At 42.8% G+C, this 25,121-nt stretch overlaps 1 protein-coding gene across 4 annotated transcripts in view; it reads left to right on the forward strand.

The window, feature by feature from the left end:
* Positions 1–25,121, forward strand: part of TSNARE1 (t-SNARE domain containing 1) — a 427,700-nt gene that overhangs the window by 116,859 nt on the left and 285,720 nt on the right. For all 4 annotated transcript variants that reach the window (XM_067292261.1, XM_067292263.1, XM_067292262.1 and 1 more), the window contains exon 4: positions 7,387–7,456. In XM_067292261.1, the coding sequence (XP_067148362.1) occupies positions 7,387–7,456 (70 nt within the window). The remainder of the gene's footprint in view (positions 1–7,386; positions 7,457–25,121) is intronic.

Here is a 25,121-nt window from a genome sequence, read left to right on the forward strand (position 1 = left end):
GGCTAGAAAAGGGGCTGGGGTTGGTGTAAAGGAAGGATCTTAGTATCTCCTTGCTTTTGTAATCACTCACTCCAACACAGTGCAAAATCACCTCTCAGAAGAAGGGCATTAGTCCCACAGCAAGATACCTTCAGTGGGACGCTAAGGAGACGGAGGGGTCAAAGCTGACTCCCTCCATTGCTCTCAAACACTTTGTGTGAATATCAGGGAAGTTTTAGGATCCGCTGCTTCTGGAATGAGGGCAACTTGTGCCAAATTAGCACAGTCCAGTGGTGGCCGGGCATGTTGACTCAGGTTCACCAGCATGCTAATGCGGTATGTGGCTTTGGTCACTGTCTGCACTCTGTATCAGGTATCTGTTTGCATGTGAAAGCTTGGCTAGGAGAGCTTTAAGCTGTCCTCTTGCCAGTTGCTGTCTGATGATGAGAGTGAGTGCCAGGGAGTGAAAACCTGTGTGTTCATCCGGTGCCAGCAGCACTAGGCATTAAAAATAATCTAGGCAAAAGGGATAATGCAATTGCTAGAAGGATGGGAGAAAGACTTCTAAAATGTAGTCCTCCATTGTTTACAGGGATTTTTGCATGCTACAGAGCGGTCATGTCTCCATCTGCCAGGCAGATACAAGCACCAGTTTTTCTATGACCACATCAGATCGGTAGGTTCAAGTTTACCTTTGACAATCATCAGCTTGAGTCAGAGCTTCAGGTTCTCCTGCAGCACAGATATACCTCACTCAAGCATGTGAACCTCATTACTGCTCTCCACTATCCCACAAGGTGAAGATGAGGGCCTGAAACAAGGCCCTTGGTAGGCTTCATGAAGATATTCAAGTGCCCAACTTGCTGTAAAATCAGAAGGAAAATATTTCTTTGCATCTTCTTTTGAGCCTAGGGATGAAAGAACCCCATGCAACAGGCAAGGATAGGGGCTGTCTGGTTAGAAAGCAATTTTTTTCAGGAAAAGACCTGGGGATATTGGTCCGCAACAAGGTGAACATGAATTAGAGAGATCTTTTCTGCATCTAATGGGAGAGTGTAGAGAAAGTGGAGCCAGACTTCTCTCAGACATGAATAGTGGAAGGATGAGAGGCAATGGGCATAAGCTGGTATGTGGGAAACTCCAGCTCGATATGAGGAAAAGAATTGACCACAAGGGTGGTCAGACTTTGCAACAGGAACCCGGAGAGACTGTGGGATCTTCATCCTTCAAGATGTTCAGAACTGCACAAGGCCCTGAGCAACCTGCTCTCACTGGACCTACTTGACCAAAAAGTTGGACTAGAGACCTCAAGAAGTTCTGCCCAACCTAAGTGAGTCTGAGACTCTGAGAAACTAATGAAGAATCACAGTTACTGCACATACAAGATGATTCTGAACTGGTCAAAAGCAAAACAGGAAATAGACGTTTCAAGTTTGCTTATTTTTTGTTATTTTAAAGATAATAATTGATGCATTACAAAAATGATTGTTCAAAACACTCATTTATAGGCTTCTGGCAAATGGCTCGGATACCACAAGTTTGGCAGCCTCCTTCACAGAAAAGAAGCTGAGAAATTCAGTCATAGAAAGTCATCTTTGGATTGCCAGTGATATTTGCCCTTTGGGATACCAGAGAGTAATGATGGAATGGACCATAGGGTGAGGTGCAACCATATGTTGCAGAAGGTGGAGAAGCTCCTTGAGAAAACTCCAAAGCTGTGACCTGGACTGGTGGCTGCTGTGGATGGTTGAACCTCTCAGGTGTGATCACCAGTACTCAGCTTTGCCTGCAGATGGGGGCATGACTTGTATTGCAACACACAGAAGTACCAGAATTAGCATCGATCTCGCTTGCTCCAGCCCTAACAGTGGTACCCTAACAGGAGCACTGTAGGCTTCTGGTGTTGAATACGAACCCACGGCAGAGTGAAGTTTTGCAACCTGCTTGTGAGTCTGTATGTATGAGTACTCAGGCTAGCTAGGTTAAGATTGACTTGGTGAGCCTCAGTGCTGTAATCACAACTCCTCGCTGTGGGGGAGTTTATCCTGAGAAACCCTCAAGATGAGCAGGGCATCGTTTTTGAAATGCCAATTTCTGTTTTTATTCTTCTTTGTAATTGCAATAATCCAAATTCAGTTAGTTTTAGACCAATTTCTGGAGGTCTTTGTTTCTCTTCTTGAGCAGGTAGTGCGTGTTTGCTGTTAGAGTTGCCTATACTGAGTTCTCTCTGAAGCAGGTAATGATGGTGCCTACACTTAAACTATTTTGTAAAATTGGAGAGGTTACAGAGAAGAGCTATCACAACTGTTTGAAGCCTGCAAATCAGACTTTAAAATGCATGCCATACGACTTCTGTTTGAGACATCTAAGAGGACTAGATCATGGTCCCTAAGTACCTCTGTGGAAAGAAAAACATCAAATAGATAGCATAGGGCTCATTAATCTAACATTCTCACACATAACGAGATCAGGAGATAAGAGTCAAAGCTAGACAAATTCAGTCTTTCAGTATAACTGGCCATTAGAAGTGCTTGCTGACGGGATGTGATGGATTTGGCGTTGCTTGGAACATTTAAATCAAGATTCGGATGTCTTTTTATAAGATGTACTTTAGTCCTTCTACAGTCTGCGATCTTGATGTAGGAGTGATGGGACAAAATTTTATGCTGGGAAATCAGATTGGATAATCAGAATTGCTGTCTCTGGCCTTTAAAATCTATGAATCTATGAATTTATAATGCATTTTAAAGTGCTTTTAGGTTGAAAAAATGCCCATAAGATACTGTACTGTTGTTGCTCTGTTCACTGCCCATATTATTTTTTGTCTGCTAGAGTCATTTTGATTCACTGAGCTTGTGGGTGGCTTCTTTATAGCAATCTTCCCCCCAAATGGGTACAGCTTTGCCCGGGAAGGGGATGCTGAATGTAGTGCTAAGATTCTGCAAAGCTGGTACATATTAGCTAAGGGAGCTTGGAGGGTTATAAAAAGGGAGAAGGTGCCTGTGATCACATCTGCCTTGTACAGCTGTGCCTTATGGTCTCTTCAGTAAAACCCTACAAGCTCCATCGCAGAGCATGTAGCAAAAGTCAGTGCTGTCATTGGTGGACCATCAACGTGGTGGCGGAGAGGGGAGTAGAGCTTCTGTGTTGCAGACGCTTATCAGGTGACACTGTGCTCCTCTTGCGCTGGGCATGGTGTGCTTCATGTCCTTCAACGTCGCAGTAAATTGAATCACAGCTCCCCTTTCCCTTCTCTTCTTGCCTCAGCCTGAACTCTTTGGGAATTGCCGGGCTCCTCGTTGCTTTTGGAGACCGAACTCTGGAGCTGAAATGTTCTGCTTGCCTTCGAGATCCTGAGGGTGTCATGAGCTCACCCCTGCCAGGCCCCTGTTGTTTGAACTCCCAAATTGCCAGATTGTGGGCAGTCTCAGCTATATTTTTTTTCTGTCCATGGGGAAAAAGTATCTCTAACGAAAACAAGAAGTCAACTTTATACTGGGATTTTAAAGCACCGTTGTTGTTTTTTTTTATTGAGTAGTACTACAGAAGTAATAAATGTTGCACACTTTGTCCCTCTTTGCTTTCTTTCCTCTTTTGGCAGAAGTCTGAGCCTTTGGAGTGATTGAAATTCTTCTTCAGCAGTTCAGCACTTGTCTTCTGAACAAGGGGGATCTTTGCACTTTGGAGCTGACCTTGGCTGATCTTGAATATAAATGCCTCCTGCTCCATTTTTCTGCTGTGGGAATGAGGATCTTCCCCACGTGTTGAATAAAAACCTTAGCGACTGATTCTTTGTATGTGCTAGTGGATCACTCTCCAGACGGGTCATGAGCTGAGGACCTTTTTTTAACCCTGTCACTTATAGAAGTACAAAGGATAGAAGGGGGTCTTTTCTGTTCTTTGCATCTGCTTTCTTTCTGTCTAATTCTTTGAAGACTGTCCCTGTTGAGCACAGGGAAGTTTGTCTGATAAGACTTTGGCTTGTGGGAGTTTTAGAAATTTCTGTTTAGTTTTTTGTTTATTTGTTTTGTTACGGGGAAAAAAAACACAAAAGTAAACCCAAGTGCCAGTTGAATTTTTCTGATTGATGGCTTTTTTTTTTTTTTTAAACCTAGTTTTATGAAGGTTTTGCATTCTCTTTCAGGGTATGGCTTTTAGCTGCCTCTCAATAAATGCCTTATAAATAAGTAAAATAAATAACACTCGTAAAAAGAGTTGGTTTGGTGCATCATGCAGGGCTGATCAGTGAAGGATATACTGGAGTAATCAGACCTGTTCTGGCCAGATGGAGAACCTGAGTGCTCTAATAGGTCTCTTCTCTCTCTAATTCCTTTTATTTGCTCATTAATGACTCCACATGATGGGTTGGTGCCATGGGCAGTCCCATTACCTTGATCTCAGGGGCTGAGCCAAGGATTTTTCATCATCCTGTAGGTGTGATAAAGTCACTGTTGCCATCTTGGGATGGTTTCTCATCCCCCATTGATTTTAAGGATTGCTGCACTGTAGATGACTGGTGCCAAACTCTCAGTTTATGTAAATCAGTGCAGTTCCAACAGCGTACCTCTGCTGAACATACCTGATGCTGGAAGACTCCCCTATCGCCTTTTAGGTATTATATGTACAAGGCTTTTTAGGTGACACATCTATGTTGTAACGCTGGCCTCTCAACATCTCTTCAGCACAGCTGGATGTGTTGCTACTGTGTGAGAGTTACTACTCGAACCGTCAGAACTGGTATGTGCACTATTGAGAGGGATTTTCCATACCCATCACAGAAACCATGCAAATTTGGGCAAAGCTCATCTTGGCCAGTCCTAAAATATAGGAGACCTCCGTTGCCCTGAGGTCCAGAAGACCTGGGTTGGAGTTTCAGTCTGCCATTTCCCATGTGAGACCCATGTCAAATGCCAACCTTTCGGCTGTCCCAGAGTGTGTATCTCTCAGCTTGTCCTATAGGAAACACTGACCTTTATAGAAGAATGTCAATACTGAGTTTGAATTAGAATATTAGATACAATTTTTAGGATAGGACTTAATCCTGAGTCATCTTCTCTCCTGACTGAGATACTCTTTGCTCTACTCTTGCATTCCTGCTGCAGATCCTTTTAATGTCTGTTTATTGTCCCAAATATTAATTAAATGTGAAAGCTCTTGGATTTGTCCTAGTGTGAAATGGTGTGTCTGAAGTCTTGAACAGTTTTGTGCAACAAGAAAGCCTCTTCCTCCTCTGTTCTACTGCAAAGCATGCAGTAGCAAAGGTCTGTCTTCTTATTGCAAAGAAGTGCCCACATATCCGATCTCTGTCTTCCGTCAAGCTCTCACGTTCGCTTGTAGGGAGACTTTGGTGGAATAGCCTTCACTTTGGATTGTCTTGTTTTTGCAGCTCGGGTTAGGAAGGTGTCTGGATGCTATCGCTGCTCCCTTGAGTTGCACCCATGAGAACTAATACGTCCTCGGAAATTCAGTGTCCGCATGAGTGCTGTCGCTACCTTGACTTGCTCTCCGTTCTCTGAGCAAGCACCAGGCTCTGCAGTGCACTGAAGGGCTAATCGCTCCCAAAGCATTTTTAGAAGATACTGAGTTTTGCCTTTGAAATGGGCAGAATGTAGGTTGCGTTAGAGATTGATTTGTTAGGACTGCAGCATGGGGAGAGAGGGAATTATAATATCTGTGAGATCTCTGCAAGATAAATGCTGTAGAGAAGCAAATGGATATTAGTGAAAACTCTCAATTTATTCTTTAAAACACTGTGCATCCAGCACAGGATAATAATTGTTAGCTCAATTGTAGATAGTTCCTTGAAGCTTTATCTTAGTGAGTTGCCAAACGCTGCACTGAAATCTACTGTTGAGATTTAGCACAAGGCAGAAAATATATAGTGGTTTTCAAGCTTTTTTTTTTGAATATTCATGTTGCCCAGGCACATAATTAATTACATTTTATGTTGTTGGTAGCTTTTGCTGTCAACCCAGAGAAGCCCAAAAGAGAAGAGCAGGTTCAATTCTGTCAGTGGAAAAATAGTTAAAAGTGACTTGTTCAAAGTTACAGACTGAGTTGAAGGCTGCAGAGTCATTAAAATAAAGGATTTCTTAAATTTCCAGCAAAATAATTAAGCTGTGTCACTAATCTATTCTTTTTTCCTTCCTTAAATATTGAAGCATGACTGGTAATGGGTTGTGAGTTTTTATAACTGGAAGTGTCCTGAGAAAATCCCAAATGTAAATAATGAGAATGTCATTTATTTAGCATCTTTCATTGTGAAAGATCTTGAAATGCTTTGCATACTTGATATGCTAAGTGCAAAAGTAGTAACCTTTTATTAATTTGAGAGTGAAGCTGAGACAGTGAACATTTAAGGGTGTAAAAAGGGTAGATTTTATGGTATAGCTTAAATAATAGCCAGCGTAAGGGCCAAATTACACTTTTGATTTACAAGATCCCCACTGTTAGCTTTTTAAACTGTTGCATTGGTTTTTCTTAAATTTTAAGTCATTGTGTATTGCAAAAGAAAACATGTTTCCAGCTTTCAGCTCCTGTAATGGATCACTTAGAGTAGAGCGTTCCCCTCTCCTGATGCAAAAGCACAAGCAGCTCTCTGACTCAAACAAACACGCTAGATAATCACAGCAGAGCACTCCATTGGCATATTTAAGCCAAAACCTAGGAAAGTATCAAATCTTGAGTAGTAGAGCACAAAAATATGAGAATGGAAGATAGAGTTCAGCCTCTTAATTGTTATTCTGAGCAGTTAATGGTGTTTTTATGCAATTTCTTGCCTTTTCAGTGAGGGCATGCTTCCAGCCAGAGGTGCTTCACGCAAAGGTCCATGGGTCCTGAGGGATGTGTTTCCTGCAGTTTCCCACTCCTGCTAGGGTTGCCCAGCTCTCCTGGTCCAAAGCACAACTGCCTCCAGCCCTGGGAATTTTGTGCAGTTGCTCTAACGTTAAAAGCTAGAAAGTTTGGGGCTGGCAGAGTCAGAAATCCAGGCATTGGTGGCATTAACCACCCTGGATCATTGCAGGGATGTTTGAAGGCATCGCTGCAAGAGGAGGGAGTGGACGCTTCCTGGTGTGAAGGAGAGCAGTGTGGGACTTTGTGCATCTTCACAAGGAGCTCCTTCTGCGCAAGAGAGGGGCAGGAAGATGCTCATTAGGAAATATAACCACGGAGCGGACCCGCACAAGACATATAGAAGCACCTTTTCTGCATCTGAGGGAACCAATTTATCCATTTTGATGTAATGGGCATTGCCGGATGGCGTCCCATTTTGTCTCGTGTGTGGCTTGTCCGAACAGTGCTTAATTCTGTTGTTTTGAAAGAAAGTGAATTAAAAAAAAAAAATCCATTATTTTTCTCTGAACAAGTGTACTACTTCTTTATCTTTTCTTTCTGTCTTGTTGACAGTGACCTCCCTGGAAAGAAGCCTTAGATCTCTGGGGACCTCAAATGATACTCAAGAGCTACAGGATGGACTGTGAGTCTGTTTTGAATTGCTACAGGTCTCTCTTTGTCCCAGCCTTTTCATTTTTTTTCCTCATCTATCCTCACTCTTTCTTCTGTTTTTCTTGCAGCCGAACACCTTTTTATCAGTCTTACTTCATTTTCTTTCTTTTTGTCCGTGATTAATGATGGTAGGACATGTATTGATCATATAGAGTTTTGCCTGTGCTGGTTTCAGGTGGCAGAGAATGGTAGGTAGATAACAGAAAATGATGGCCCACACTGAAAGAGGGGATTTTGTGGATGTGTATTTTTTTTTTAACGTGAGGCCAGCCTTGGATGCTTGTGTAGCTTTTCCTTTCTTTTTTCCCCCTCTTTTCCAAAAGCAGTGAATCTAAGAAGAGAGAAGGAGCGAAAAGATGAAAAAGCTATTTTATAGGTAGAAAACCACGTGTTGTGGTATTGAAACCTGCATCGCAGCATCACACAACGCAACACAGAGAAAATGAAAGTTTCGCTTGCAATAGATACAGTTCATTAAACTCTCGTCTGGATATGTGTATACACAAACACGCACAGTTAGTTTTCATCGTACGCGTGCTAATTAGAGAATTAAAATGGCTTTTTCCGAATGCAGCACAATTTATTAAAGCTGCTTCTCTTAATGTAGCCTGCATGCAAAAATCAGGTACTGAGGACTTGGCTCTGATTTCGCGTACATAACTGCTGCTCCCACTGCTGTGAACAGAGAGAAGAATTTGATCTCTATTTCTTTTTAACATAATTTAGTCTGCTGAGTAGAAAGTCCCATGTTTCCTAGGATTTTGTCTGTCCTGACCAAGATTTTCAAAATAGGTGTGCTTACTAGAACATGCCCATTGCATTTAGTAAAAAAAAAAAGTGGTTTTATACTTCATAGATGTGTCTGATGGACTTGGCTGGTTTTTCTAGATGCAGTTTAGTCTCTGACTGGTTTGTGGTCTCCCTCCTTCTCTCCCCAATCCATTGCATTCATCAGTGCATCAGATCTGCTCCAATTCCCGTATACGCTGTTTGGCAAACTTCAAGTTTAAAAATAACAACAATAATAATAGCCAGAAGATTTGGAACTAAATTTAGGAGGTTGGAGAGAATGTCAGAGTAAGAAGTCAGCCTGTGTAGATCGATGTAATCAGGAAAAATGTTTACATGCACAGAATTATTTGCAGCATAAACCACCCTGGTAACTGCTGGAAATCCCTAAACCAGACAGGCTTTTTTATCACCCAGTGCAACTATTGTGCTTACACTCCTAAACTACTCTTTATTTTATTCAAGAATCAATTCCCTGACTCTTAAGAGAACTTCAAAAACATGGGTAGATAATTTTCTTCTTTCCTGAGCAGTTACATAAATAGATGCATAATGCAGTAATTGCAATAATTATTTTTGATCTCGGAATTATCATTAATTGTCCAGATAGCTAAACATAACTTATTTTTTTTATTTCAACCGTGCTTCCCTGCCCCCATCATCAGCCCCCAAAGTCCTCCCGATCTCCCCTTTCACCCCCCTGGTTCAGCTCCTCTTCCAGGGCTCTAGCAGCAGGACTCTCCTGATTTTTCCCATTCGGCTTGGTGCATCTCTAAGCCGAAACGTTGCAGGGTACCATGCAGAGGAAGACCAGCAGCTGCTAACACTGGTGTGTCCCTTGCTTTGCCCCCCAATTCCACAGCCAGATGTATGCAAGCCACCTTGAATGCCTGTCTCTCATGAGAGCTGCACCAGCCAAAAGCAGAACACCTCGAATCCTGAGAGCCGGCAGTGCTGCCTACATCTCTTTGTGTTCAGGAACAGGCAGACGGTCAGCTCTTCAGGTGAGACCTCTGGGGCAGCATTTTCTGCTTCTCCAGATTGCAAATCACGATTTAAACTCTTGCCCCTTTGCTACTTGACCCCTTTCCTTCAGAGGTTGATGCACGTTTCTCCTTGAACATCCTCCAACTTGGAAAGTGGTCGGGGAGCAACAAGTGAACATTTGGTAGGTTTATAGCCATAGCTATTAAAAAATGATTGTGTTGGAGGATATCTAAATAGTAAAATTGACACATGTTCTGGTTTCCTACTAACTAGGTGACTATAACTCTGCCTAAAGTGAGGTTGTTAGGCAGGCAAGGGGAGTCAGGGTATTTGGGAATAGGGACTCATGATGAATAGGTAAGCAGTCCTGCCACGCAGGACATCTAGCTAGTGTAATCTGTACACTGCAAAAGTATTTGCTTACTTTGCTGCAGAGTTTTGCCAAAACAAAGCAAAACAACAACAAAAAAAACCACCCAAAGTTGTCTGACTCTGTTTCAAATACATGCAAACTTTCCAAATCTTATGCAGAGTGCTTATAAGGGCATCATGAGGAAGCTGATTCAGATGAAGGCAGACTTCCTCTTGTCAGGTAGGGCTATTGCCTTCTCTGAGATAGTGTCACTCCCTTTGAGAGCTGAGTTCTTCAGAATAAGGACTGTGTTTGTGGCAAGTGAATTCAGGACAGTTCATTCAAAGAGCAAATCCAGAAAAAACGAGTGCCAGCTGTAATCAGTGTGAGTATATTATGTATGCATGGAGCAGAGCCAGCTCAAGTACCTGTGTGCCATGTGCTTGGAGCTGGAAGTGCCAGAAAATGAAATGTAGATGCACATAAGAAGCTCTAGGTGGAGTCGGCTGAATGCAGCTCACTTGTATTAATTGGGAAAGAAAGGAGGAACAAGAGGAAGGGGGATGAAGTAGAGCTGGGGTGAAAAGCTAGGTCCAGTAGGCCAAGACTACTGATATAGCTTTCTCCAGTGATGCTTGACTACAAACAGGTTGTGAAGTACTGATACATTGCCAGAAAGTCTACTGACTTTTTTTTCCCCCCCTAACCTTTAGTTTAATAATCCAAGCCCCCAAGGAATTGCTCTCCCTCCTTATCCACAAGATGAGGTGGTTCCATGACTTCAGGCATTGAAGGTAGCTGGCTCTCAATTTAGGCAACTACAGTTAATTGCCCAGAGAAATCACTCTCTTCGAGAGACTGTGAAAGCCACTTTCTGTTCTTATTAGAAGGTACCCTCAGAAAAAGAGGCTGGAAATGAAAACATCCCTGCAACCTGGGCAGTGCCCTCCAAAGAGTGTGATACACTTCGCCATAAACTCTGTCTTCCCACATTTGTTCATTATGGACAAAGCACGTCATGGGCGATGGACATCTTTGCCTGACTGAATGCAGAGGTGTGGGTTCAAGCATCCCCTTTTAGAAGGAAACGTGGTCATCCCAGGTTGCAAGTAGTATCTGATGGCTCTGATGATACCTCAAAGCCATGACACTGAGCTGTTAGTGGTAGGAAGGGTCCGTGATTCCCTTTTCATGTCCTGTGGAGGCTGGCTGACCAGGACAGCTGCCCTTATGCTCCAGATCAGCCTTCCTGAATTGCTCACTCGTACGAGTATGTGTCCTCATTGCATGTGTAGCCTTAGCTTAGCTTATACCAGGTTCAAGGAGGTCAAGAACAGCATTGTATTGTGTTACAGTTGTAGCTTAATACCCTTTTTTACGCGTGTCTGGGTTGTATCCCATGATTTTTTATCCTTTTGGATCCTTTATCCGTCAATAGCAAGAGAATTTGCCTGGTGAGAGAAGGGTTGTGAGAAGCATATTGTAGAGGCTTTTAGCACCGAAGAGAATTTTGACTACGTCCATTCTGCAAAATGTGTTGGTTTCTCCTGCTTTGAAGAAAAGCCCACGTTTTGGCTTCCACTTCCCTTCCCCCACTGACATGATTTGCAGATTTGTTTTGTAAAATAGGAGTATTTTTTTTTTCCTTTTTCTGCAATTGAGAGAGAGAGCTCAGCTCTACATCTGTACAGTGTGTGAAAATAAGCCTTCTTTTCTTGCAGAAGTGATGTGGCAATAGTCAGTACTGTCTCTTATAACTCTCTCCCATTTCCCTGGAAAAAACAGACATCCTGACACAGCAAGATCGCTATAGGAGAACCCACAAGGACACAAATACTTCTGTATTCGAATCTTGGTTAAAGTGGTGTGCGGCAGAGAATTCCTATGGCCATAATCCGGGTGTCACGTATAAGCAGTAATAGCGAATAGATACCCGCAAAGTGATCACTGTCTGCAGAACACTAATGGGGTGCATGCTTTTTGATGTGTAATACTTTAATGATTTTATTAGGGCTGTGCAGCAGAGCTGATTACGGTGCGGTATGAAAAAGGAGTTTCAAAGTATTTTTTCCAAACAGGAAGCTCGGCTTGAGATCTGAGCTGCTCGGGGATGAAACGAAGGCGATCGTCCCTGAGAGAAGCGAAAAGTGCAGCTTTTGGATTGGTGCCTGGGTTTGGCTTTTGGCCAAACAGAAACATCACAAGGCACCTTTTTTCCCCGGGGTTGTGAACTGTGCCAAAATGCACGGATGCTTTGCCATATTCTTTCCTGTGATTAAAAATCTCTGTCTTCCTCACCCTTCCCCAAGAAATTTGCCACGTCACCAGAAGAATTTTCTTCAGGTGAGTAAAACCACTCCATCAGTTTAGCTTGCCATCGCCACAATCCTGAGTCAAGTGAGGCCTATGGTAAAGCCCGCCAACGAGACATATGCGGGGTGCCCCATCTGGGGTGCTCTCGGGAGGAGAAGCATCTCTGTTCCAGCCTGAAACCCGTCTGCACAACAAGAGTCAATTAAGGAATGACAGTGAGTCTGCTTGGGCTCATCCCTTAGCTGGTAGACTGCTGGACTTGTGGAAGTGCTTTTGAAACACCTTGGCGTTCAAGACATATGTGTTAAATCTAAGATAGGTTGGATCCAGCTGTGGCTCTTGCTTGGCAAAGGCCATTTGTGGCATCTTCATTATGGATAAGGCACCTACAGGTAGATGTCCACATGAACTCAGTCAGTGGTATCTGCTGAGCTTCAGCTCACCCTAAAGTAGATACCTGGTCCACTGGCAGACTCTTGAGGCAATTGAGATGCCCTAGGGTAGGAGACACCTTTGTAGGGCTGGCAAGTTCGGCACAGGACTTGGGCTCTCCATTCACTTCTGAAATAATAGCTGCAGGCCTGGTGGGACCCTAGGACATCTCAAGGACATCTTGCTGCCCCCCTCAATCAAATGAGAGCATTTCTACTGCTAGTTCTGCAGCCCTCAGGGTTGCTGATTAAGGAAGGATTCAGATTCTTCCCACCAAACTGATATTAAAGCAAGAAGCATAGTAACCCTTGGCTTTCTCTGGCGTTGTGGGGTGACTCTTACCTTAACTGGACTGAAATGCCCTTTGGGGATGTCCAGCTTTCTGTACATGTGCTCCAGGGAGGCTGGACAGTTGTTCTCACAGTGAAGAGCTTCATCCTCTGGCTGGGGCAGGTAGAATGAATCCACATTCCTCGTCTTTTGTGAATTGTCTTAAAAGAATAATGTTGTTTTTCTCAGTTGCATTTTATCATTTCTGCATATTCTTTCTTTTTTTTTTTCTTTTCCTACCCTTATGTTTAATAAATTGGCAGGATAGCTTGGAAAATAAATGATTTATAAAAATGGCTCCTATTAAGATGGTTTTAATTCCTGCGGAATGCAGATTCATCTAGAGGAGAAAGATGTTTTAAAGTCATAATTTACTGAAAGAAGGGTTTTTTTAAGTATATCAGACAGAGGCTTTTAAGTGTCAGCGTGTTTAATTAAGGGTAGGATTTAATAATATTTTATATGGTTTTGTTATTCTGCTTGTATAGGCTTAAAAAAAGATTTCCATAAATATTTTGAAACGTCGTTTTGATTCTGTTAATATGTTAAGGCGTTCAAAGTAATACCTTCCCTGTTAAACTCAAAGCAGTCAGATTAACTTTATCTATCCTCTATCGCTGCTGGCATCAATTTCTGACATGAAAAACTGTCTAGGTTTGGCAGTAAAAATGGGTTGCCAGATTGCAACATTTGCATTTAACCATATAATACACTTGCCACATTAATAATTATATTTATGTGACAGATCTCACCCTTAAGATTCCCAGCGTACCAGATGCGTGACATATCTGTGGTAAATTATGGAAGCTTGTGATAAAACTGCAGGACTCTCTGAGAGTGATAAATTCATCTGCTTTTGACCACTTCGAGGGGTCCTTGGAGGGGTCCTTCGCCTACCTACGAAGCTCCTAATGGCCACTACAAATCAATCTGTTAGAGAAAAGTTTTTCTTTTCAGTGTTTTCCTCCCAAATTGTCCTTGTCAAAGGTCTGTGATGGACAGAAGGTTAAAAATATGTACTCCCACCTTGGAGGCCAAAGATGTCCTTAAGCAAGCACTCTGGAGCAGGAAAATGTGACACTAGCAGAAACCTTGATTTTTGCCATGTGTAAAAACTGTAGTCATGCTTGGTGGTCTTATAAAATTGTACCAAGATATTTATTTGGGAACTGTTGAATTCACAATGATGGTTCTTGTTTTTCCCCCCGCCCCTACTCCTTGTTACTAGCCAAAATATTATCTTTTTACTTTTGATTTTACTTTTACGCCATTTTCATGTATTGGAAGTGAGAATGTCATTCTTGAATGGGTTAAACACTGGCATTTTGAGTCAACAGGGCAAAATTCCTCCTCCCCTAACAAAAAAACCAAACCAGCTTGAAACATTTTGCCTTTTTCCTCCCACGGATTTCGAGATAGCAAAAGACAAGCTTGCTTTCTGCTAGCACAGCCTGCAGAAGACAAATACATATATATATATATATATATATATATTTTTTAAATTTGGATTGAAATATCCACAGGCAGGAAGTTTATCGTGCAACATGAGATCCTAATTGGAGCGACTTGCCCCTGGTTTTGTAAGTGCGTGTTTTGTAAACTTTTTGAGGTTGGGGACAGGGGGGGAAGATGCGTGTTTACAGTAAGTTTTTATGCCCATACCTACCCATTCAGCAATGCAGTTCATGTTGATTGACTAGAGGGACCTGTGGGATGAAGTTTGCTTAATAATTCATGTGTGCGTGCCCGGACCGTGCTGTTGTCAGGACCGAGCATCCATTCTGCAGCGGAGTCCTGCAGGGGTCTGACACGCTAATCCAAACACGCTGATATTTAGTGAAATACTTCCATTGGCTTTGCGTAAGGTCTCATTTATTTCCTGAGCCTTACGCTGGCCATAAAGCCAGGAGTGGCGTTCCCATCAGCTGGAATGGCTTTTCTTTTGATCCATGGCTTGAGGTGGTACATTCAGTAGCAGGCTATCCATGGAAGCAATTAACATCCTGGGGAAGGTTTGCTGGGTTTGAAAAAGCAAAAAGTAGAGCCCAGTCTTAGAGAATAGTACGAGGATCTGCTGAGCGGTCGCTTGCTGAAGAAGTTGCTCTCGCTTGCTAAAACCACTGCGTTTTTCCTCCGCAGTGCTCTGTCGGATGAGTCCCTTTGCACTGCACTTAGGCATGGCCATAATAAACCCTCTGCATCGAGACACTCGTGTTCCCACTGCAGGAGGCACCACCGTTTTAAGCAGTTCTTGGACAATTTGTATGGATGGCGTGTGTTTTAACAGAGTAAGGGGGCGGTTTTCGGCAAGTAGCGCTCCACGCGAGGTGCTGAAGGCATGGAGTGGTACGTGAGATCGGGTGGCGGTCTCCTGGGGGGCAGGTTTAAACCCCGTTTCCTAATTTGTTTGAAAAGCAACTAGATAAGCCAGCCAAGGATGTGCTACCTGGAAATGACCCAGAGGATGAAAAGTGAATAATGCTGGATAAAAACTACAAAGACAAGGAAAGAGAATCTGCGGCTACTTTACCGAAATGGTCATTTCAAGACCATTGACTGGCTGTTAGTAATGTCACAGCTTTGGGAATTTAGCACATTTATTCTGGAAAACACTTCTGATCAGCTGTGGATCCATACCCTACTCCTAAATAACCAAGCTGAAGGTTGGATATTCAACAAGCATGCGTGTCTTATTTTGAAGTCAAACCTCGAGGGAATTATATGTTTACCAGAACATTTTTTATTGCTGTCTCCTTATATTCGCTCTCCCAGTGTTCACTAAGCACAGATGCAATTTGTGCATGAAGAGCTCGCCTGTTCCCGTCCTGTGATCTTCATGCGTTCAGTCTTGCAGAATAATGAATAAGTAATGTCATGCCTCTTCCCTAGATTGCAATGTCACAGAACAGGAATATTCTTTCTAGATTTAAGAAAACGAAGGGGAAAAAAAACCAAAATCTCAGTTCACCAGTACACATGCTTAGGGGTTAAACTAGCTAAGGAGAAATTTTTCTCTTCCTTTAAGAGTTATTTTATTAACATTGATAGAGTAAATAAGTCCAGAAGGTTAAGACTGGACACGTGACCCCTGCACTGCGTAACGGTAAACAGTTCAATAAAGTTTGAAGGTTGAGCACCAAGAGTGCTGTGCACTTGGTCCCATGGCAACAACCACGTTTGCAAAGGTGCAGACAAAGAAAGCAAACTTGTTAACGCATTCAAAAGGTGGAGTATTCAGCGAGTGTTTTGCTTAGCGGTATTTCTTCATTTCTTTTCCATAAGCTGCAGGAAATGTTAACCCTGTGCACCAAAATCTCGTCTAGCACTCTTTTAAATGGTGTTCAAGATGATAATATCCACCCTTTTGGATGGGAAAAAAAAAAGAAATATGTTGCCTTGAGAGGAGTTGGTTGTGGCTGGAGTGCAGTCTGGCTTCTTGGAGGCAAAGCCTAGGGGAGGAAATACAAAAATAGCAGGAAAGGAAGAAGTAGCAGCTTTTGTTTCTGGTGCTGACGCCCAAGAGGCACAAACTGAAAAATCCTGGATATGGCTGAGAAGAGCATGCAGTCTGGTCGGTCCTGTCTAATAAACTTGTACCGCCATTGAGCCAAAGCGATGCTTTTGGTTGCCTCCTTGATCATGACTTTATGCAGGGCTGTAGAAGAAGCTGGTTGGGCTGGTTAAGATGTAAAAGGAAAGAGCGATGGTATGGCCAACGCACGAGGAGAGGTGGAGGAGCATTGCTCGCTCTGGCGCACCCACGCCTGGACGAAGGAAGGAGCAGAAACCCAACCTTGCACTGTGGATGGTATCACTGGTATAGCTGAACCAGGAGAAGAAGGAGTTGTGATGGTGGAGAGCGATGCTGGAGTGGATGGGGTTGTTTAATGACTGTGAATGGAGTCCCAAGACCTGAAAGAGGTTCATGCAGTCAATACCTTGAGTGCTTCCTGCTTATGTACAGGAAAATCTTTTCAGCTCCAACGTTAAGCTCTAAGTGCACTTGTTTCCTTTCAATGCAATTACCGAGTAAGAAAGTCCTGAATGTCGTGGCGCCTCGCCTATTTTAGTTGTGTGTTTGTGGTACTTTACATGATTGCACTTGAGTTATTATGTGGCAAGGTTGCGGATAAAACCATCTCAGATGTTCCAGCTGGTGACGATGGATTGTTTCTGCGTGTGGAACGTTTAATGGTCTGACCTAGCACGTTGCAAACGGAATGAAACATGAGCTAGTATTAGCTGCTGAGGCATTTGAGAAGGTGGGCAAAGAGCTGAGCTATTTACCAAAAGCGAAGTTACGGCAGCAGGTTGGCAGGAGCTTTAGATTATAGTATCGATAAAGCCCCCTCGGCCTCTCCTGCTTGATTCGCATCTAGCGAAGAGGGAAAATCCAAATATGTCACATTGTCTGAGGAACATAAATGAAAGAAAGTAAGATTATTGAATTGCTGAGCATGGCAAATTCCCCCAAGCCCTGTAGAATAATGTATTTTAGCCTCACTGTACAGTTTATAAAGGTCAGTTTGCACTTCAATTATAAATCTGGGTTTAGAGGTTGTGAAGGACATAGGAAAAAATAGCGATTTCATCTCTCTCTTTTTTTTTTTTTATAATTACCTCTTGGAATGCTGATAATATTTCAAATTCATTCGTAAAAAAATTTCAAGTACTGTGGAAACAGTCATGTTAAAAGCCTCAGTGCCTTCGCGTTGAAAATCTAGGTCCTAGTTTTATTTCTCCGTTTTGCAGATGGACAAAATAAGGTCTGTGGATTTTTAAGGTTTTACAGAGAATTAATCACATCGTCGAGAAAGAATCTTGTATGCGAGAGATTCAATCAAATAACGAGACAAGCTTAATTAAAAAGAACCCACAATTGTTCTCCCCTTTTTTTTTCTATTCTCTTTATTAGAATTCTGTCCTTTTTATTTTTTATTTTTTATTCAATATGATTTCACTCAGGTTCAGGAGCACAGGGTCTTTGCATCCTGGTTACATCTAGAGCTGAGTAGGATGACATAAGAAAAAGGTATTAGGCAGAGAGGAAATGTACAGCAAAAAAAAACCCAACCTTTTTATCCTGTCTATAAATGAGTAGAATGAGACAAGAAATGTTAGTTTTCAAGTAGGTGTGTAGACACCTATGTGTTTTACTCTGGTTGTGCCTCACCGTGGGTCACAGGTGTCCCTTAGCTCTCTAAATGTCTCTTCTTTTTCTTGGCTATGCTTGAGCAACCAAATTACTAACAAGCCGTAAAGACCGAAATCTGGGTCACACAGTAAAGGTTACTAGATTTTGGGACCAGAACATGCTAATTATAACGCTGAAAAGAGAATTTGACTAGATCCAGATGAATTATTACATTCCACAGACTTGTAGATGGAGATTTTTTCCTTGCGCATCAGCCAGGGAAAGTCCTCTCCCTCGACACCCTTGCTGCGGTCTAGTTTATGTGCGTCTTGGTTCAACTAATTATTCCTGAGAGATGGAGAATTAAAAAAAATAATTGTTTTTTATAGCAAAAGCGGTGCTGCCTCTGGCATTTTACTTGCCATAGTGGTTTTCTATGTAGTGGACGATGGTGAGAGAGGGAAAATGGAGTCAGAAAGGGGAAAAAAAAACCAACAAAAAAACAAAAAAGGAAAACTTGGAAGATGCTCTACTGAATGCTGTCAATGGTGCATGTAGCTCCGGAGCTGCCTGGGTTGCTCTAAAGAGCCGAATGCCTGGCGGGTGGGTTTGCAGAAGGAGCGATGTGCCTGGGATATGGGGTGTAGTGTTGTCACCCGGCGGTGCCGGTTACAGCCCCGTGGCCGTGGCCGTTGCCTTAGAGCGCTCGGGACACCTGCCAAATGTGCTGTTCGGGGCTTATCATTCACAGCCAAGTAATGCCAGCTGTATTTCATCCTAATTTTTAGGAAGCTGCTGGGGCTCAGTTTCTTTCTGCTCAAGCAGCATGACCAACAAGTATTATTTTAGCATTTAACTAAAATCCAAGTGTGTAACTATAGGAAGAGTGTGCATATAAGTGTGTGTGTGTGTGTATATATATATATATATGTATGTGTGTGTGTGTGCGTGTGTTTGTGTGTATACACACCATGCACACACCCGTACATAGATATATAATAATCGGTCTGAATCACGTTTCTAAATGTCTTGTGTGTCAGCGTGAGGAGTGGCCAGGTAGGTGCACGAATCTAGGAGGGGAAGGAGGTAAAATGAACAAAATTAAGCTGGGATTCGGGGTTTTCGTTAAGCTACAGCCCTCTTTCAGCAGCTCTGGTTTCAGGGACACAGCATGTGCAGTGTTCTTCATACACTTGCCAAATAGGAGGATGCTGGATAAAGAGGAAAAAAGAGATGCTTATGCTTCTCAGTGATGCTTATATTCCGGTAAAAGCAAAACACATTATATTTGCTTGTGAAGATATTCCTTAATCCAGTTGCTGGATCACAGAGCGATTGTGTAGCTCTTAGAAAGCCGGAGCATCTCTTATTGCAGTTGTTGCGATTCTCATTTTTGCAGAAAATACTTTTCCCCTAGACTAGTCAGAAGAATGTTGCCGGTTTACCCATCCAAATAATATATGTAAAACCGTATATGCACCTGCTTCCCTTATGGCATCCCGCGGGAGCTGCAAGGTGGGGAGAGCTGGGAAGATCTGGTTTATGCATGAGCTGCTGTGCCTGATCAGCAAAAGGAGATTATTCCTGTGCAGATGGGAAGTGTTACCGAAAAGTGCACCTTGGTGGCCTGCCTCTCTAATCTCTTCCTTCAGTATTTTGCGGCACTCGGAGCGAACGAGCAAGTAACCCTGAGCAATGTAATTTATTGCTGTGTAATTGCGTGGAGCAGTGAGTGTGCTGCTTTTGTTTGGAGATTTGCTGCTCCTGGGGAATTTTGTTTTATACTGCCTTCAAACTGATGCCATTGCTAGATTTTAGGGGGGAAGGGTCAAGCTGAAGAAATAAGCCTCTGTAGGCTCAGCCCCTGACTTGTTTCCTTCTAAAGCATTAAGAGACTATTTGGTGCTGTGCGGGGTTAAAGAAAAAAAACGATGGGAAGAAAGACATGGCCCAAAGAGCCGGTTCCTCTGTCCTCTAATGCAGGATGCTCGGAACTGACCACCAGAAGCTGACCTTGCTCGTTCCAGGCCACATTTGATGCCTTTGCACGTTGATTAACACCTTAACGAAAGCACTTATGGAGTCAGCTGAGACCCTGAGACCGTTAGGGTATAGCAACTTATTCTTCCCCCCAAAATGGGAAGAGGAAAGCTTACCGGGTGGACTCCCTCTGTGCTTTGGTCTGAGCTGCCCCGGCGCCGTACCTGTGGGTACTGCAGTAGAAGGGCAGACTTCAGCTTGAGGGTCTCTCAGGAGAGACTCCACACGGTTTCTGATGGGATATTCCTCTTCGGGGTGTCTCTCTGTACGGACAACGTCTTGTTCACGTTAGTATGAGGTATCGGACCTGTCACTAGAACGTGGTTGCTCAATAAGCGATGGCTCAGGCGGCATTTTATTCGTAAATGATGGTACGCGTTGAGGCACAACGAGGGGAGTAGGAGATGAAGGAGGCATTAAATCTGGCATTTGTAGAGCGGGAAAATCACCAACATGAGGGGGAGCTGCGATACGATGGAAGTTTTATTGTGAGAGAGGAGAGATTTACGATGTGTGTGCGAGCGGCTCGCTGTTTCCCCCATCTCCTCCCGTTTTCGTGGAAGAGCAGAGTTTCTAGCTGAAATCAAAGTTTCCTTCAGCAACGCCTGTTTAGAGCAACCAGGAAAAATAAATAAAATAAGAACCTTATGTTACATTTTAAACAGCCCTTGGCACCGCGTAAGCTGACTGTAAAAACTGCAGAGATGCCTAGAAAACACAAGCTCTGAATAATTCCTGGATGAAATGAAGAGCAGGGTTGACTTCAAAAGAATATTATACATAATAAAGTTGAATAAAACACAGAAAGCTGACTCTGGCCTTTTATATGAACCCACAAGCTTTCGTGTTTGCTTGCTTCGTGTCCTTCTCCCCCCTGGACCCCCCGTCGCTGGCCAAAGGGAAGTTGCTCCCTTTCTCCGCAGACTTTCCTGGCTTTCACGGCTGTGGTTGCACAGCTTTTGTAGCTCCATGGTGTCCACGTCGGAGGACGCAGCAGCACAGCCGTGCTCTGATCCTCCTGCCTTACCATTATTTAGTGTAGTTAAGGATTAGCTTTAGGTTCTTGCACCATGGACACTTCTTGGGAGCTTTCTGAGCCAAAGATTTAATTGAGTCACATACTATGGCGTTCCTAATTAAATGCTGATTTTATAGATGCATTAGTTCCCTGGGACTGCTCATGACTAGCTTTACAAATGGCTCATTTAACGAAAGCTTTAAGATCTGATCAAAGCGTATGCGTGTAAGTAGGTGTGTGCTCACTGGCTCGCCGGGGGTCTGGATGAGGCCGTTTGTATGGATTAGTGAGGTAGTACTGTGTTTAAAAAGGTGTTGCTCAGTCTAAAAATGTCTGAGGGCTTGGAAAAGATCTACACGGTATGTAACAAGTTATATTTGTCTTTAGTTTTTGTTTTGTTTTTTTTCTTTTAGGACTGAAGTCGGTTTTAATCCAATTTACTTGTCACAACTGTGATTACTCAATATGGGAAACAACAACAGACAGCTTATTGCAAATCCTTTTTTAATCATTTTCCCTTCTTTGGTTTTGCGCTGTTAATGCGTGGCAGCAGAGCCTGAGCCACACATGCTCTTAACACATTTAACTCCAACTTCTGAAAACCGAAATCCCCCTTTTTATGCAGGGTGAAGTGTTAAGAAAAAAATACTGTCCTGTCCCTCTAACATGGTAAACACTAAAGCAATTCCTCTCTGAAATCACCTTAACCCGGTGCTTTAGTTCACCTTTTTTTGTATATGCTGGAATTATTTTGCTGTTAAATGAGGTTTTAGAAAACGCTGCAGTGCAAACCTGCTAATTCTGCACGCCAGCACCTTCCTCCAAGCTCCTGAGGTTTAGTGGAGAGAAATGGAGAGCTCCAGCAGCCCCCTTCCCCTAAACGCACGCGACGCTGGTGCTGATGCAGGCTTTAAGCTTTTAGACGATGTTGAAACTCTCCCCTTTAAAAGCGGAGCTACCCGGGTCCAATTTCCCACATCTCGATTTTCGCCGTTCACTCTTCACTCGCCTCCATAAGGGATAAAGAGGAATGATTGGGAAAAGAATTTCAGTGGCCTGGTGTCACTTATTTGTTTATTTTAGAGAATTCATTCGTTCATTTGCCTCGATAAATAACCCAATTAATTTAAAACGTGCACACCAAAAAACCTGCATGTGATTTTTTTGTTGTCGTTTTTGTTAAAATAAGCTCAGCGCTGGTGAAGAGATTTAGTCTCGGGTGATTCCACTCCCTCGAAGTGAAACCACTTTTCCTGGATATACTAGTATATCCAGTATATCTTCATATATCCAGTCTATATGGCGAGGAAGGATGGGGTTGTGCGTGTAATGGGTTTCCTCTGCTGCAGTCCTTGGGGATGTCCCTGCCCCGTCTGTGGTCTCTGCTTTTCAGTAGATATAAAAAATGTTGTGCTATTAATAAATAATGTTGCGTAAATGTATACAAAAAAGACCTTAAGTGGAGATAAGTTATATAGCAGCATGGCAACAAATGTTCTGTAAAAATAGATCGGGTCTAGCCTTCGATCTGTTTAAGTAACTGGGCTTGAATTTGGGCTTTGACTTGAGTCCTTGGCTAAAGCACGTGTTTCCAGGTGAAATATTACAAGTGTAATTCCAAGCCGAAAATAATTCACAGGAGCCTGAGCGCTTGGTTTTGGCCCACACCTAAATTTATCTCTGTCCTGCCCTTATTGCGGTGATGTCCAAGCTCCTGGTATTTATTACGGTTTTATTCAGCAGTCCCTTGAATATCAAAATAGAGTATGTAAAAACTCCTCCAGTGTTTACTTTGCTGGGACAGCAGCTGTGCTAGAAGCGATTGTAACAGTAATAGTAATCAGAAAGGTTGCTGGAGGGTATTTTAGTCACTGTCAGAATCAGTATTTCGCTTTCAAAACAGGCCTGTGTCTGTTCGGGATAGTGCTGTAGCCATGGTTGGGGGGACTGAAGGATGTGGCCGGATAGACGGAGCCCCTCGACCTGCATGGGGACACGTCCCTTGCACCCACCCAGCACCCCCAAATCTTGCCAGGGCAAAACACCATCTCTGCGGAGCCAAGGATTTATTGCTAGTCTGGTTAATGTTTTAACAGTCCGATAGTCCAAATTACCTCATTACTACAGAAAGCTTAATTAATAGTACAGTTATAATTTTTATTACCTGTTCTTCCTTTTTTGTTGGTTCCCTGTTACTCAGGTTTTTGTGTTCTCTTTTTCATCCCTAAAGGTGGTTTTACCTGATTCACAAGGTTGCGGTGTGGCAGTAAGCATTGATGGAGCATCGTGATTTGTGTTTACGGGTTGAGACATCTGGTACCATCTGCAGTCTGCACTCCTCCATGCCATGGTGTATTGTAGAGCCATGGACAGTTCAATCTGCACAAAATAGCGACTCGTTATCACTATAAACTACAGCTAAACTCAAACAAATCTAGGCAGTAGCACTTGTCTAGACAATTGTTATCATGGCTAAAATAAGCTCAGATGAGCGCAAGCCGAAATGAGCCCAGACAAGTCCTTGAGACCTTGCACTGTCAGGTCACTCCAGAGCCTGTTGCTTTTTACTAAGTAATGGCAAAATCTTATTTACTGTCTACCTATTGAGTCAGGCCACCATGCAGAAGCAGCACATGTTGGTACAGCTAATAAAAAGGTGACCCATTTGTTCATAGGTAATGGGCAAATTATAATAACTGAGATTATCCCAGAAAACAGGATTCAGTTCAGTTTTGATACTGTGTTATAAGCGAAGGGCGCTATAGTAAATGATCTGTGTTATGCCCAGTCATTCCAGATTTGGAAAGAGATTTTCAAGTGGGGAATGATGCTGCATGATAGATGAGTCCTGCTAATGAGAAGTGTTTTGCAAGAATTAGGCATTATTGTTCTCTGAATGTGTAATCTTGTTGACATATCTAGAGTGTAGTCCCTTCTTCCAGGGTTATTTATTAAATCTGAGGGCAAAAAATGAACGATACTTGCTATTCAGTATGTGGTGCAAGCAGCCCAAATGTCTTCTATGGTTTCTTCTATTGTCAACACCTCTTTTTCGTCAAGTGGATGTAAAAATTGTTGGAACGTATGTTATCCCTGAACAAAAAGCCAGTGTGCACTGGGGAAAAGACTTGAGGACTTAAACTGTTTAATTAAGGTTTTGAAATGGTTTCTTATTTGGATTGGAAGGCATGCTCACCATTTTTACGTTTCTGTTAAATTTCAAGTTCTTTCCATTAAAAATAAATGCATTCAATGGAATCCAGATTTTTTTCTTATAAGAATTTTATCAAATTAACGCCTTTCTCCATATCCAAAGGATTAAACACAACTCTTCAGCTTTTCCATACTAGGATTCTCCTCGTCCTGTCAGATCTCCTCTTTTCTGTGTATCAACTAGATCTCAGTGGGACCTCGGTCTGGTTTAGTGATACGGGAAAGACAGGACCTCAGTGTAGACTTGTGGTTGTAAATCCAAGTTTGAACTCCAGCTCAGTGATTCATCCAGTCGTACAGTATCATTTTATACTTAGGTCATTTAAACTGTATAGCTAGAGGTTGGTGTGAAGGCTGGTATGGGGAAAGACATGGGGAGGGAGAAAAAAGGCAGGGGATGGATGCTCTAAGCTGACGTTCCTCCATAAGAGCTGGGTCTTCATGAGCATGTTGCTCCAGGATGTCCCATAGCTTCTTGTGGTTTAGCAGACAGCTCCAGCTGCCACCCCACACTTGGGCAGTATGATGTCGGATGATCGTTGCAAAGCCCTTAATGACCTGATGTGTCTTTTAATTCGTCCTTGCATTGAGCAGGGGTTGGACCAGATGACCACCAGCGGTCCCTTCCAACCTCATTTGTTCCATGAGTCCAAGAGAAAGAATCAAACGCTAGTACTTACCTATGAGATATGAGGTCTATTGCCCATAGACATGGACACACTATGTTGTGATGAAACTCTGTCACGTGCAGATTAATGAGGCCACCTTAGTACAACATATTCTTGACCAAAGAGCTATACTGGTTAGTCATGCATGGGCTATGCAAGTGGATTTGCAGCCAGCCTTTCCAGGATGGTTGGATATTATTAAGCACTTTTAACCTTAGCCTTCACAAATCTGTGCAGGTTTCCTGAAGAGTTTTATATGTCTCATCACTGTGCTTTCTAACCCTTGTTTAAATTCTTACAGGATGTATGAATTAGGATTAGGAAGGTTGTTGAAGCATCTTGAAGAGGCCTGCAGTCTCT

Source organism: Apteryx mantelli, chromosome 2 (assembly GCF_036417845.1).
Source record: "Apteryx mantelli isolate bAptMan1 chromosome 2, bAptMan1.hap1, whole genome shotgun sequence".
Classification (NCBI taxonomy): domain Eukaryota; kingdom Metazoa; phylum Chordata; class Aves; order Apterygiformes; family Apterygidae; genus Apteryx; species Apteryx mantelli.